Genomic DNA, 15,772 nt, shown 5'->3' with positions numbered 1-15,772 from the left:
CCACCACGTGAGCACATTTGTAGCTTTTTTAAAGATTTAATTGGACTTCTTAGATATTGTGAAAGTAATTGATAAAGCGATTATAGAAACAAGTACATCCTCTTGATTTATCATGTTTGCACATAAAAACATTATTTTGAGGGGCTTCTCTGGTGGCACAGTGGTTGGGAATCTGCCTGCCAATGAAGGGCACATGGGTTCAAGCCCTGGTCCGGGAAGATCCCACGTGCCACAGAGCAACTTGGCCCCATGCGCCACAACTACTGAGCCTGCGCTCTAGAGCCCATGAGCCACAACTACTGAGCCCACTTGCCACAACTACTGAAGCCCACGCATCTGGAGCCCATACTCCACAAAAAGAGAAGCCACTGCAATGAGAAACCTGTGCACTGGTGAAGAGTGGCCCCCACTCACCACAACCAGAGAAAAGCCCACGTGCAGCAACGAAGACCCAATGCAGCCAAAATAAATAAATAAATAAAATAAAATAATAAAAAAATAAAAATTTTTTAAAAACATTATTTTGAATTGCTAATAATTTCTGTTAACCATCAGTTAAACACGTAAACGATCAGGCTGAAAACAGGAGGAACTGCAGAAATCCAGACCTACCAACAACCTTGCACAGCAACCAGCCAGTGGTCCTGGTGTGTCACTGTTGCTGTGATGTGCATCTCTCACTTGGCATCCTGAGGCATCTACACAGTGGATCATTGGCTGCAGAGAGACCAACAACATTTTTCTCTATTAAAAATGAAACATAGGGGAATGAAAATTGATTAATCAAACTTAACAAATACCTTTTCAAAGCTGTTGAAAAAAGGTGTTTATTTGAATCAATAAAGATATTTTTAAAGATATTTTGTAATCTTATAAGTCTATAACATTTACTTCATAAAAATGTGTGTAACCTTCTTTGCCAATTAAAATTCTAGCATAATACCAGGTAATAAACTCAAATTTGGTTTGTGCACTTAATACTACCACTGCAATAAATGGTGCATTAAAAACTTTTTTTGTAATTAAATATGTTTTATAGTCAGAAAATATTGGATTTTAACCATCTCTTTCTAATACATAAAAAAACAATAGGATGAGGATAATTTCTATAACCAACAAAAAAGATAATTTAGAAGTGCATGTAAAATAAATTATTTTAAGTAAAATATTGAATAATATGTTTGTAATAAAATGAGGGACAGTTGGATATGACTATATATTTATAAATATATAAATTATAGTTATGTAACTATAGATGTAAATTAAGTTATAAATTAAGATAAAGCATTTATCTTCAGAGATAGATGGGGATTAGATTTAGATAGAGACGAATAGATAATTCTTAATGTGAAAGTGATATTTCACAAACCATATGTAGACAAATATTTTTCCAGATGTATCATCAAATATTTTCAATTGATTTTCTTATACCATGTCCAGTAGTTTGTAGGGAAAAATGATATACCATGTGGGATCATTGTAACATAGCTGTCTTGGCCCTGGGCACACAGAGGTGTTCAGTAAATGGGAGTTACTGTTATTACATATTTCTTGATCTCTACACACAGTTCTGCTGGCCTTGCAGCTCTGGCCCTAGCAGAACTGTGAAGCCATCACTGTCTTTCATGCTCTCAGCCTTCACTTGGGGTTCCCTAATAGAGCGATGGGGGCACCCCTTTTTCATCTTTCAGATATTCAGTGCCCCCTTGCTATCTGAACAGCAGGGATGGAGCAGATCCTGATCATTTTAAATTTTGCACTTTATTTGGTATGCTTGAATTTGTTTTTTGTTCTTCCAGTTTTATTGACATATTGACATACAGTACTATATAAGTTTAAGGTGTACAGCATAATGATTTGACTTACATGCATCATGAAATGATTATCACAGTAAGTTTACTAAACATCTATCATTTCATATAGATACAAAATTAAAGAAATAAAAAGACGTTTTTTTTGTGATGCGAACTCTTAGGATTTACGCTTTTAAAGACTTTCATCTCTAACATACAGCAGTGTTAAGTTATCAGGTTGTACATCACTAGTACTTATTTATCTTACAATTGGAAGTTTGTACCTTTTGACTACCTTCATCCAGTCCCCCCTGCTTTTGTCTTTTATCCTTCCTACTACCTTTATACATTGCTAATTTATGACCTTTACTATATATTTGCCTTTACTAATGAGATTTTTCCTTTCATAATTTTCATGATTCTGGTTGTGACCTTTTCTTTTTCTCTTAGAGAAGTCCCTTTAACCTTTCACTATAAAGCTGCCTTAGTGGTGCTGAACCCTTTTAGCTTTTGCTTGTCTGTAAAACTTTTGATCTCACCATCAAATCTGAATGAAAGCCTTGCCAGGTAGAGTATTCTTAGTTGTAGCTTTTTCTCTTTCATCACTTTAAATATATTGTGCCATTCCCTTCTGGCTTGCAGAGTTTCTGCTGAAAATTCAACTGATAGCCTCATGGGAGTTCCCTTGTGGGTAACTAACTTCTTGCTTTTCCCTTTCTGCTTTTAATATTCTCTCTATCTTTAATTTTTGCCATTTTAATTACAATTTGTCTTGGTGGTCCTCTTTGGGTTGATCCTGTTTAGGACCCTCTGTGATTCCTGGACCTGGAAACCTGTTTCCTTCCCCAGGTTAGGGAAGTTTTCAGCTATTATGTCTTCAAATATGTTCTCTGCCCCTTTCTCTCTCTCTCTTCTCCTTACGGGAACCCTATTATGTGAACGTTAGTATGTGAACATTAGGTGTCTCGTAAATGGTCCCCACTTCTTATTATTCTTTTTTCTGTTCAGCTTCAGTGATTTCCACTACTCTGTCTTCCAGCTTGCTGATCTGTTTTTCTGTATCATTTAATCGACTGCTGATTCTTTCTAGTGTATTTTTCATTTCAGTTATTGTATTCTTCAGCTCTGTTTGCTTCTTTTCTTATATTTTCTAACCTTTGTTAAACTTCTCACTGTGTTCATCCATTCTGCTCCTGAGTTCTTTGAACATCTTTCCAACCATTACCTTGAACTCTTTCTTGGGTAGATTGCCTATCTCCACTTCACTTAGTTCTTCTGGGGTTTTATCTTGTTCCTTCATTTGGAACCTATTCCTTTGTCACCTCATTTTGCCTAATTTGCTGTTTGTACTTCTATGTATTTGGCAGGTTGATTATGTTTCCCTGCCTTGGAGAAGTAACCTTTTATAAGAGATGTTCTATGCATCCCAGTAATATACTCCCCTTTGGTCACCAGAGGTAAATGCTCTAGGGGTCCTCCCTAGGTGGGCTGTGCAAGTCTTTCTGTTATGGCAGACTGACTACTGTGGGCAGTCTGGTAGGTGTCTGGCCTCTGGTTTGGTTGGTTGCCAGGCCCTCCCTTGTGCAGAAACTACTGGCTACTGGTTAGGGGGACCAGGTCATGAGGCTGCTGCCTGCAGGGCCTTGGAGGTCTTGGAGCTGGTTTTGTTCTGCTGGTGGGTAGGGCTGGGTCCTGATACAGGAGGCTGCTGGGATGTGATGGTCCTGGGAGTTGTGTCTGCCTGCTGGTGGGCAGGGACAGGCCCAGGGGATTGCGGGGCTGGTGCCTGCCCATTGGTGGGTGAGGCCAGATCCTGGGGCTAGTGCTGACTCACTGGTTGGTAGAGCTGGTGTCTCTGGGTGCAGGGCCCTGGCGGTCCTAAGGCTAATGTACAGGGCTTGGTCCTAGAGTCCTGGAGCCTCTGGTGGACAGGGCTGGGTTCCAGGGTGGTTCTGGGTTCAGGGGACTTAAGACAGCAGGCTTGCTGCTGGGTGGAGCTATGTCCCTGCCTGGCTAGTTGTTTGGCCTGAAGCATCCCAATACTGGTGCTGACCATCCAGTGGGTGAGGTCAGGCTCCAGTGCTAATAAGCTCAAGGGAGGATTCCAAAACGACTCTTGCCAGGAATGGTGTCCAAGTGGCAGATAAAGCTCCCCAAAATGGCTGCCACCAATGTCTGTGTCCCCAGGGTGAGCTCCAGTTACCTCCTGCCTCTCCTGTAGACTCTCCAGGATCAGCAGGTGGGTCTGAATCAGGCTCCTTTCAAATCACTTCTTCTGCCCTGGGTCCTAGAGCATGTGAGATTTTGTGTGCACCCTTTAAGAGTGGAGTCCCTATTTCCCACAGCCCTCTGGCTATCCTGAAAGTAAGTAAGTAAGTAAGCCCTTCCAGCCTTCAAAGCCAAATGCTCTACAAGCTTGTCTTCCTGGTGCAGGACCCCCAGGCTGGGGAGCCTGATTTGGAGCTCAGATCACCTGCTCATTGGGAAGATCCTCCCTTTTGTGGGTCACCCACCCCAGGGTATGGATCTTGACTGTACCATGTCTCCACCCCTCCTATGAGTCTCATTGTGGTTCCCTCTTTATATTTTTAGTTGTGGATGTTTTCTGCTGGCCTTCTAATTTTTCTCATCAATAGTTACTCTGTAAATAGTTGTAATTTTGGTGTGCCCTTGGGAGGAGGTGAGCTCAGGGTCTTCCCACCATTTTGGCCACACCATGGTATGCTTGAATTTGAATCAGCTACTTTTGGTCTTTTGTCCATAATTTCACATAACATTTGGTATATATTAGATATTCAGTAAAGGTTTATTGAATACTTTTAGGCATCAATAAGTAACTGTAGATACTCTGGCTGCAGGGTTACACAGGCCTGTGGTCCCTGAAATCACACTCTTTAGGCTAAACTGCCAATAAATTAACATAGTACTTTTAGGGAGATGGCTATGCAGTGTGGGATGGAGAGGTTGAAAGGGATAATCCTTAGTGGGTCCTTCAGATAGGTTCAGTGTCCACTCGGGTGGGCCAGTGGCCTGGGGCTCGGGACCTGAGCAAGAATAAGTGGGGAGTCTAAGAGCTAATAAATAGTCCAATGCACATATCCCAGGCCAGGAAGTGAGAGCCAGCCAATGTCACAGAAGATTAGAGTTTCTAGGCAGAATGAGAAGGCAGGTGAAGGCCTGACAGAGGCACATGTTGAAGGTAGACTCTGAAGCAAATCCAAGATCACCTTGATTCTCTTCCTCCAGAGATGAGAAGATGCTCCCATTAGTGCTGGTCAGCCTAGTGCTGTTGAAGAGCATAGGCAGTTAAAGTGTCCAAGATCTCTGTTATGGATTGAGTTCTCCCCAGAAGACACGTTAAAGACCTACCCCCCAGTACCTCAGAATATGACCTTATTTGGAAGTAGATTTTTTGCAGGTATAATTAATTAAGATAGGATCATACTGTAGTACGATGGCCCCTTAATCCAGCATAATTAATGTCAGTATAAGAAGAGGAGAAAACAGAGAAACATAAGAAGAAGAAACCATGTGACAACAGAAGTGGGGAGATTGGAGTGATGCATCTGTTAGCAAAGGAATGCCAAAAATTGATGGCCACCACAAGAAGCTAGGAAGAAGCAAGAAAGTATTATCCTCTACAGGTTTCAGGGGGAGCACAGCCCTGCTGACATCTTCATTTTGGACTTCTAACCTCCAGAACTAAGAGAGAACAAGTTTCTGTTGTTTTAAGTCACTCAGTTTGTGATACTTTGTAATGGCAGCCCTAAGAAACTAATACACTCTCCAAAGACAAATGCTGCTCTTCATCCACTTAGGAGCACTGACAGCTGTCTCTGGGGTTACCACACCCTCTGTGCAGATTTGGGTCTCTCCATAATTGCCATGGTAACTACCCACTTTGGACATTCAGATTCTTCCATACCTCTGGGATGTTACTCTTCCTGGATGGCTGCAGGCTAAGGAACATGTGCCTGCAATTATCTAGGATAATGAACTTGCTCCACCCACAGAGAAAAACTTCCTGGATGCTCTCTTCACTGTAGATCCTCTCCCAGCCCCATGGCCTCTATTGTCATCCTCCTGCCACAGGAGCTCAGATGCATACATTTTCCCAAGAGTTACAAATTAAGTTCATAGTGTAAATCACTCTTCTTTCTGTATCCTGGAATGTAGCCTTAGGCATATGATATTACATCTTCCTCTTGTAGTGAAGATTTTGACAAAGAAAAGGCCCACCAGAATACATTTTCTTTATTAATACTGAATATGTGAAAATAGAATAGTTTAGTACATTAAATATATACATGTAGATTGTTCTTTTAAAGAAATGGACCTTTACTGGAAATTCATTTAAGTGGCTTTGTATTCAGTGGGCTATATGTTCCTTTTTTTTTTTTTTAACATCCTGATTGGAGTATAATTGCTTTACAATGGTGTGTTAGTTTCTGCTGTATAACAAAGTGAATCACCTATACGTGTACATATATCCCCATATCCCCTCCCTCTTGCATCTCCCTCCCACCCTTCCTATCCCTCCCCTCTAGGTGGACATGAAGCACCGAGCTGATCTCACTGTGCTAGGTGGCTACTTCTCACTAGCTACGTATTTTACATTTGCTACTGTATATATGTCCATGCCACTCTCTCACTTCGTCCCAGATTACCCTTCCCCATCCCCGTGTCCTCAAGTCCACTCTCTACATCTGCATCTATATTCCTGTCCTGCCTGTAGGTTCTTCAGAACCTTTTCTTTTTTTTTTAGATTCCACGTATATATGTTAGCATACGGTATTTGTTTTTCTCTTTCTGACTTACTTCACTCTGTATGACAATCTCTAGGTCCATCCACCTCATTACAAAAAACTCAATTTCATTTCTTTTTATGGCTGAGTAACATTCCATTGTATATATATGCCACATCTTCTTTATCCATTCATCTGTCAGAGGACACTTAGGTTGCTTCCATGTCCTGGCTATTGTAAATAGAGCTGCAATGAACATTGTGGTACATGACTCTTTTTGAATTATGGTGTTCTCAGGGTATATGCCCAGTAGTGGGATTGCTGGGTCATATGGTAATTCTATTTTTAGTTTTTTAAGGAACCTCCGTACAGTTCTCCATACTGGTTGTATCAGTTTACATTCCTACCAACAGTGCAAGAGGGTTCCCTTTTTTCCACACCAGCTCCAGCATTTACTGTTTGTAAATTTTTTGATGATGGCCATTCTGACTGGTGTAAGGTGATACCTCATTGTAGTTTTGTTTTGCATTTCTCTAATGATTAGTGATGTTGAGCATCCTTTCATGTGTCTGTTGGCAATCTGTATATATTCTTTGGAGAAATGTCGATTTAGGTCTTCTGCCCATTTTTGGATTTGGTTTGTTGTTTTTTTGATACTGAGCCGCATGAACTGCTTATATATTTTGGAGATTAATCCTTTGTCAGTTGCTTCGTTTGCAAATATTTTCTCCCATTTTGAGGGTTGTCTTTTCGTCTTCTTTATGGTTTCCTTTGCTGTGCAAAAGCTTTTAAGTTTCATTAGGTCCCATTTGTGTATTTTTGTTTCTATTTCCATTTCTCTAGGAGGTGGGTCAAAAAGGACCTTGCTGTGATTTATGTCATAGAGTGTTCTGTGTATGTTTTCCTCTTAGCAGTTTTATAGTGTTTGGCCTTACATTTAGGTCTTTAATCCATTTTGAGTATGTTTTTGTGTATGGTGTTAGGGAGTGTTCTAATTTCATTCTTTTACATGTAGCTGTCCAGTTTTCCCAGCACCACTTATTGAAGAGGCTGTCTTTTCTCCATTGTATATTCTTGCCTCCTTTATCAAAGATGAGGTGACCATATGTGTGTGGGTTTATCTCTGGGCTTTCTATCCTGTTCCATTGATCTATGTTTCTGTTTTTGTGCCAGTACCATACTGTCTTGATTACTGTAGCTTTCTATTATTGTGTGAAGTCAGGGAGTCTGATTCCTCCAGCTCCATTTTTCTTTCTCAAGATTGCTTTGGCTATTCAGGGTCTTTTGTGTTTCCATACAAATTGTGAAATTTTTTGTTCTAGTTCTGTGAAAAATACCAGTGGTGGTTTGATAGGGATTGCACTGAATCTGTAGATTGCTTTGGGTAGTATACTCATTTTCACAATGTTGATTCTTCCAATCCAAGAACACGGTATATCTCTCCATCTGTTTGTTTCATCTTTAATTTCTTTAATCAGTGTCTTATAGTTTTCTGCATACAGGTCTTTTGTCTCCTTAGGTAGGTTTATTCCTAGATATTTTATTCTTTTTGTTGCAGTGGTAAATGGGAGTGTTTCCTTAATTTCTCTTTCAGATTTTTCATCATTACTGTGTAGGAATACAAGAGATTTCTGTGCATTAATTTTGTATCCTGCTACTTTACCAAATTCATTGATTAACTTTAGTAGATTTTTTTGTAGCATCTTTAGGATTCTCTATGTATAGTATCATGTCATCTGCAAACAGTGAAAGTTTTAGTTCTTCTTTTCCGATTTGGATTCCTTTTATTTGTTTTTCTTCTCTAATTGCTGTGGCTAAAACTTCCAAAAATATGTTGAATGATAGTGGTGAGAGTGGACATCCTTGTTTTGTACCTGATCTTAGCAGAAATGCTTTCAGTTTTTCATCATTGAGAATGATGTTTGCTGTGGGTTTGTCATATATGGCCTTTATTATGTTGATGTAAGTTCCCTCTATGCCTACGTTCTGGATGGTATTTATCATAAATGGGTGTTGAATTTTGTCAAAAGCTTTTTCTGCATCTGTTGAGATGATCATATGGTTTTTATCCTTCAATTTGTTAATATGGTATATCACATTGATTGATTTGCTTATATTGAAGATTCCTTGCATTCCCAGGATAAACCCCACTTGTTCATTGTGTATGATCCTTTTAATGTACTGTTGGATTCTGTTTGCTAGTATTTTGTTGAGGATTTTTGCATCTATGTTCATCCATGATATTGGCCTGTAGTTTTCTTTCTTTATTAAGTCTTTGTCTGGTTTTGGTATCAAGATGATGGTGGCCTAATAGAATGAGTTTGGGAGTATTACTCCCTCTACTATATTTTGGAAGAGTTTGAGAAGGATAGGTGTTAGCTCTTCTCTAAATGTTTGATAGAATTCACCTGTGAAGCCATCTGGTCCTGGGCTTTTGTTTGTTGGAAGATTTTTAATCCCTGTTTCAATTTCAGTACTTGTGATTGGTCTGTTTATATTTTCTGTTTCTTCCTGATTCAGTCTTGGAAGGTAGTGCTTTTCTAAGAATTTGTCCATTTCTTCCAGGCTGTCCATTTTATTGGCATATAGTTGCTTGTAGTAATCTCTCATGATTCTTTGTATTTCTGCAGTGTCAGTTGTTACTTCTCCTTTTTCATCTAATTCTACTGATTTGAGTCTTCTCCCTTTTTTTCTTGATGAGTCCAGCTAATAGTTTATCAATTTTGTTTATCTTCTCAAAGAACCAGCTTTTAGTTTTATTGATCTTTGCTATCGTTTCCTTCATTTCTTTTTCATTTATTTCTGATCTGATCTTTATGATTTCTTTCCTTCTTCTAACTTTGGGGTTTTTTTGTTCTTCTGTCTCTAATTGCTTAGGTGTATGGTTAGGTTGTTTATCTGAGATGTTTCTTGTTTCTTGAAGTAGGATTATATTCCTATAAACTTCCCTCTTAGAACTGCTTTTGCTGCATCCCATAGGTTTTGGATTGTCATGTTTTCATTGTCATTTGTTTCTAGGTATTTTTTGATTTCCTCTTTGATTTCTTCAGTGATCTCTTGGTTATTGAGTTGTGTATTGTCTAGCCTCCATGTGTTTGTATTTTTTACAGATTTTTTCCTGTAATTGATTTCTAGTCTCATAGTGTTATGTTTGGAAAAGATGCTTCATACGATTTCAATTTTCTTAAGTTTACCGAGGCTTGATTTGTGAACCAAGATATGTCTATCCTGGAGAATGTTCCATGAGCACTTGAGAAGAAAGTTTATTCTGTTGTTTTTGGATGGAATGTCCTATAAATATCAATTAAGACCATCTTGTATAATGTGTCATATAAAGCTTGTGTTTCTCTTTTTATTTTCATTTTGGATGATCTGTCCATTGGTGAAAGTGGGGTGTTAAAGTCCCCTACTGTGATTGTGTTACTGTCGATTTCCCCTTTTATGGATGTTAGCATTTGCCTTTTGTATTGAGGTGCTCCTATGTTTGGTGCATAAATATTTACCATTGTTATATCTTCTTCTTGGATTGATACCTTGATCATTATGAAGTGTCCTTCTTTGTCTCTTGTAATAGCCTTTATTTTAAAGTCTATTTTGTCTGATATGAGAATTGCTACTCCAGCTTTCTTTAGATTTCCATTTGCATGAATATCTTTTTCCATCCCCTCACTTTCAGTCTCTATGTGTCCCTAGGTCTGAAGTGGGTCTCTTGTAGACAGCATATATACGAGTCTTGTTTTGGTATCCATTCAGCCAGTCTATGTCTTTTCATTGGAGCATTTAATCCATTTACATTTAAGGTAGTTATTGATATGTGTGTTCCTATTACCATTTTCTTTATTGTTTTGGGTTTTTTATTGTAGGTCTTTTCCTTCTCTTGTGTTTCCTGCCTAGGGAAGTTCCTTTAGCATTTGTTGTAAAGCTGGTTTGGTGGTGCTGAATTCTCTTAGTTTCTGCTTGACTGTAAAGCTTTTTCTTTCTCTGTAGAATCTGAATGAGATCCTTGCTGTGTAGAGTAATCTTGCTGTAGGTTTTTCCCTTTCATCACTTTAAATATGTCCTGCCACTGCGTTTTGGCTTGCAGAGTTTCTGCTGAAAGATCAGCTGTTAACCTTATGGGTATTCCTTTATATGTTATTTGTTGCTTTTCCCTTGCTGCTTTTAATATTATTTCTTTGTATTTTATTTTTGATAATTTGATTAATATATGTCTTGGTGTGTTTCTCCTTGGATTTATCTGTATGTGACTCTATGTGCTTCCTGGATTTGATTGACTATTTCCTTTCTCATATTAGGGAAGTTTTCATCTATTATCTCTTCAAATATTTTCTCATTCCCTTTCTTTTTCTCTTCTTCTTCTGGGACCCCTATAATTCGAATGTTGGTGCATTTAATGTTGTCCCAGAGGTCTCTGAAACTGTCCTCAATTCTTTTCATTCTTTTTTCTTTATTCTGCTCTGTGGTAGTTATTTCCACTATTTTGTCTTCCAGGTCACTTATCCATTCTTCTGCCTCAGTTATTCTGCTATTGATTCCTTCTAAAGAATTTTTAATTCCATTTATTGTGGTGTTCATCATTGTTTGTTTGCTCTTTAGTTCTTCTAGGTCCTCATTAAACATTTCTTGTTTTTTCTCCCTTGTATTTCCAAGATTTTGGATCATCTTTACTATCATTACTCTGAATTCTTTTTCATGTAGACTGCCTCCTCATTTGTTTGGTCTGGTGGGTTTTTCTCTGTCTTCTCATTTTGCTTAACTTACTGTGTTTGGGGTCTCCTTTTTGCAGGCTGCAAGTTCGTAGTTCCTGTTGTTTTTGGTTTCTGCCCCTAGTGGGTAAGGTTGGTTCAGTGGGTTGTGTAGGTTTCCTGGTGGAGGGGACTGGTGCCTGTGTTCTGGTGGATGTGGCTGGATCTTGTCTTTCTGTTGGGCAGGACTGCATCTGGTGGTGTGTTTTGGGGTGTCTGTGAACTTATTATGATTTTTGGCAGCCTCTCTGCTAATGGGTGGGGTTTTGTTCCTGTCTTGCTAGTTGTTTGGCATGGGGTGTCCAACATTGATGCTTGCTGGTCGTTGAGTGGAGCTTGGTCTTAGTGTTGAGATGGAGATCTCTGGGAGAGCTCTCACTGATTGATACGTGGTCCCAGGAGGTCTCTGGTGTACCAAAGTCCTGAGCTCAGCTCTCTCACCTCAGAGGCTCAGGCCTGACACATGGCTGGAGCGCCAAATCCCTGTCAGCCACAGAGCTCAGAAGAAAAGGGAGGGGAAAAAGAAGAAAGAAAGAAAAAGAAATAAAATAAATAAAGTTATTAAAAAAAAAAATTAAACTAAAAAAATTAAAAAGAAAAAAAGAGGAAAAGAAAACACAGAGCAACCAAACCAATAAACAAATCCACCAATGATAACAAGCACTAAAAATCTATACTAAAAAAAAAAAAAAAAAGACAGACCGAATCCTAGGACTAATGGTAAAAGGAAACCTATACAGACAAAATCACAAAAAGGAGCATACATATACACACTCACAAAAAGGGAAAAAGGAAAAAAACAATATATATATATATATATATATATATATATAATAATAAAGGAAGAGAGCAACCAAATCAATAAACAAACCTACCAATGATGATAAGCTCTAAATACTAAACTGAGATAAACATAAAATCAGGAACAAATTAGATGAAGAAAGCAAACCCTAAGTCTACAGTTGCTCCCAAAGTCCACCACCTCAATTTTGGAATGATTCGTTGTCTATTCAGGTATTCCAGAGATGCAGGGTACATCAAGTTGATTGTGGAGATTTAATCCACTGCTCCTGGGGCTGCATGGAGAAATTTCCCTTTCTCTTCTTTGTTCACACAGCTCCTGAGGTTCAGCTTTGGTTTTGGCCCTGCCTCTGTGTGTAGGTTGCCCTCTCGTGTCTGTTCTTCACCCAGACAGGACGGGGTTAAAGAAGAGGCTGATTAGGGGGCTCTGGCTCACTCAGCCGAGGGAGGGAGGGGTATGGAATGTGGGGCCAGTCTGTGGTGGCAGAGGCCAGCATGATGTTGCAACAGCCTGAGTCGCACCACTTGTTCTCCCAGGGAAGTTGTCCCTGGATCATGGGACCCTGGCTGTGGCAAGCTGCACAGGCTCCCGGGAGGGGTGGTATGGATAGTGACCTGTGCTCACACACAGGCTTCTTGGTGGCTGCAGCAGCAGCCTTAGCATTTCCTACCCAACTCTGGTGTCCGCGCTGATAGCCGCAGCTCGTGCCCATTTCTGGCGCTTGTTTAAGCGGTTCTCTGAATCTCCTCTCCTCACACGCACCGAAACAATGGTCTCTTGCCTCTTAGGCACGTCCAGACTTTTTCCCAGACTCCCTCCCAGCTAGCTGTGGCACACTAGCCCCCTTCAGGCTGTGTTCACACAGCCAACCCCAGTCCTCTCCCTGGGATCTGACCTCTGAAGCCTGAGCCTCAGCTCCCAGCACCCACCCATCCCGACGGGTGAGCAGACAAGCCTCTCAGGCTGGTGAGTGCTGGTTGGCACTGATCTTCTGTGAGGGAATCTCTCCTTTTGCCCTCTGCACCTCTTTTGCTGCCCTCTCCTCCGTGGCTCTGAAGCTTCCCCCGCCCACCCCCTATCTCCACCAGTGAAGGGGCTTCCTAGTGTGTGGAAACATTTCCTCCTTTACAGCTCCCTCCCAGAGGTGCAGGTCCCATCCCTATTCTTTTGTCTCTGTTTTTTCTTTTTTCTTTTGCCCTACCCAGGTATGTGGGGAATTTCTTGCCTTTTGGGAAGTCTGAGGTCTTCTGCCAGCGTTCAGTAGGTATTCTGTAGGAGTTGTTCCACATGTAGATGTATTTTTGATATATTTGTGGGGAGGAAGGTGATCTCCACGTCTTACTCTTCTGCCATCTTGAAGGTCCCCCCGTATATGTTCCTTTTGAGAAGCTGTAAACACATAGTCCTGAGGCAGCAGTACATAGCAGCTTGACAACTGATTATGACATATCATGCATAGAACAATTGGTTAAATTCAGATCTTAAAGTGAATTTTTTGGTTTTAACAATAGTCTGGGTGACCTAGTTGACATTGCATTTCTGTAAGGCTTGAATAACCCCATTGCTTATATTAAGAACTATCAAATAAAGAAAGGCTAGGAAGAGACCAAATCCAAATTAGACAATGAAGAGGGAAAAAAAGAAGTTAAGGCAAGTGAAAGGGTAAAAGGTGAAACTAACATACAAAAAGTATAGGAAGCCCAGTTCCTATAAACAACAAGGATTTACTGTATAGCACAGGGAACTATATTCAATACCTTATAATAACCTATAATGGAGAAGAATGTGAAATATATATATATATATATATATATATATATATATATATATATATATATATATATGTGTGTGTGTGTGTGTGTGTGTATATACATAACTGGATCACTTTGCTGTATAGCTGAAACTAATACAATATTGTAAATCAACTATACTTCAATAAATAAAAAGAAGGCCTGTTTCTTATTGAGGAAAGGCATATTACTAAGCAAAACTGATCTTTTATTGATTGCAAAGTTGTATGAAAATTATCCCAAAAGTAAAAGAAAAAAGAGCATGGCACACCTATCTCACCATTTGAGTGATAAATCAAGGAGCGGGGATTTGAGTCAGATCTGACTTGAGAAGCCATGATCTTGTCACCATGTGGAGCTATACATAGGGAAAAACTTATTCTTTTTTATTCCCTTTGTATTCTCTTTGGGAATAAAGTAACTCCTTGAGGGTCCTCTGTGCACTAAACTAATGTAAATATTTGGCTTCCCTGAATGCCAACTGTGATGGATGCAAACCCTGAGTATTTCTGCCAGTAGGTGACTGACTGCATGTTCATGGCCTTGACACAGAGGCTGACTGGGATTTCCTTGAACTCCTAGGAGCTGAGGTGACCTACATGAACATGACTGCCTACAACAAGGGCCGGCTGCAGTCCTCCTTCTGGATTGTGGACAAACAGCATGTTTACATCGGCAGTGCTGGTTTGGACTGGCAGTCCCTGGGACAGGTAATCTTTTCATTACATAAAGTCAGTGTTCTGTCAGCATCAAAACTACCATCTCCAAAAAAAAAAAGAAAACACAACAAATAAACCTACCACCTCCATAAAGCATTCAGTCACCTCTACTGTGGTTGAGGGAAATTAAACCTACAGCTTTTGTTATTTTGCATAGTTTTAGTAGGTTCACCTTCATTTAAAGTGAAATGATAAACCTTTCTTTGTTAGAATCATTTTACCAAAAGAACTGCCTTTGCTTTAGCACTTGTATAACTCAGATGCTACTCCAAGATTCTTTAGAGCATGTTTGTATGTAATCTATATTACACAAAGCTAAATTTTCAGGATGAGATCACATAATCTATGAGAAACAGGAAAACATATCAATTCAGTCTAGGATTACATATTGTAGAATAATAGTTTTATCCCTTTAATAAATCTTAAGATAAAGATGTCTTCATCTTTCTCTTTGCAAATAATTAACTTCAAATATCTTGAAAATACACTTGAACAGTCTTGTAATTTTCATGTATCTATTTGTGCCAGAGGTGATCCATGGAGGATTACAAATCACCTTCTTCCCATTTGTCAACTAGTGGCTGGAAGTTCTTCATCACTGGATGCATAAGAAGACTGACCAGTCAACCATGCATGCACAGAGCCAGTACACAATGTTTTACCTGAGCTCTTTTAATATTAGGATCCCTGAAATGACATTGAATTCTACTGCACTTCTATTTATTCCTATGGGAAAAAAGCACACACAATGGCCGTAGCTTGAAAGACAACACCACATGGGATAAATCTGAGAGAGGGTAACATTATATTTGTACTGTTAGCTTCAGGCCTTTAACCATTTGCCTCCCAGTTTCCACTCTTTTCCTCTTTTCCTTCTTAAACTACCATCTTTCATGACACATATTCCATCTAGTTTTCCTCTTTTAATGCGTGAGGCAGATAAAAGTGCTCAGCTGTAAAAAAAAATGGGCAAATGAAATACTAAAATCCCAATTATTGCCCTCTCCATGGAATAGTGTGGAGCCAAAGTACAACTTATCTAAGGTGGTTTTCTAGTTTTGCATGTGAAGAGGAGTCACAGTAGCCCAGTCTCAAGGGCCAAGTACTTGGTATCTCTAATAAGACAGTCTACCTCCCCAGCAGAGGAGGGGACACTGAAAGAAAATTCCATAATTCAT

At 39.5% G+C, this 15,772-nt stretch overlaps 1 protein-coding gene across 1 annotated transcript in view; it reads left to right on the top strand.

Moving 5' to 3' along the window:
* The window catches only part of PLD5 (phospholipase D family member 5), a 473,589-nt gene that overhangs the window by 360,412 nt on the left and 97,405 nt on the right, over positions 1-15,772 (top strand). Inside the window, exon 5 of the mRNA XM_059905181.1 lies at positions 14,458-14,585. Within this exon, the coding sequence (XP_059761164.1) occupies positions 14,458-14,585 (128 nt within the window). The remainder of the gene's footprint in view (positions 1-14,457; positions 14,586-15,772) is intronic.

This window comes from Balaenoptera ricei, chromosome 1 (assembly GCF_028023285.1).
Source record: "Balaenoptera ricei isolate mBalRic1 chromosome 1, mBalRic1.hap2, whole genome shotgun sequence".
Classification (NCBI taxonomy): Eukaryota; Metazoa; Chordata; class Mammalia; order Artiodactyla; family Balaenopteridae; genus Balaenoptera; species Balaenoptera ricei.
Note: the sequence above shows the minus strand (reverse complement) of the source record. Positions and strands in the feature narration are given on the sequence as shown.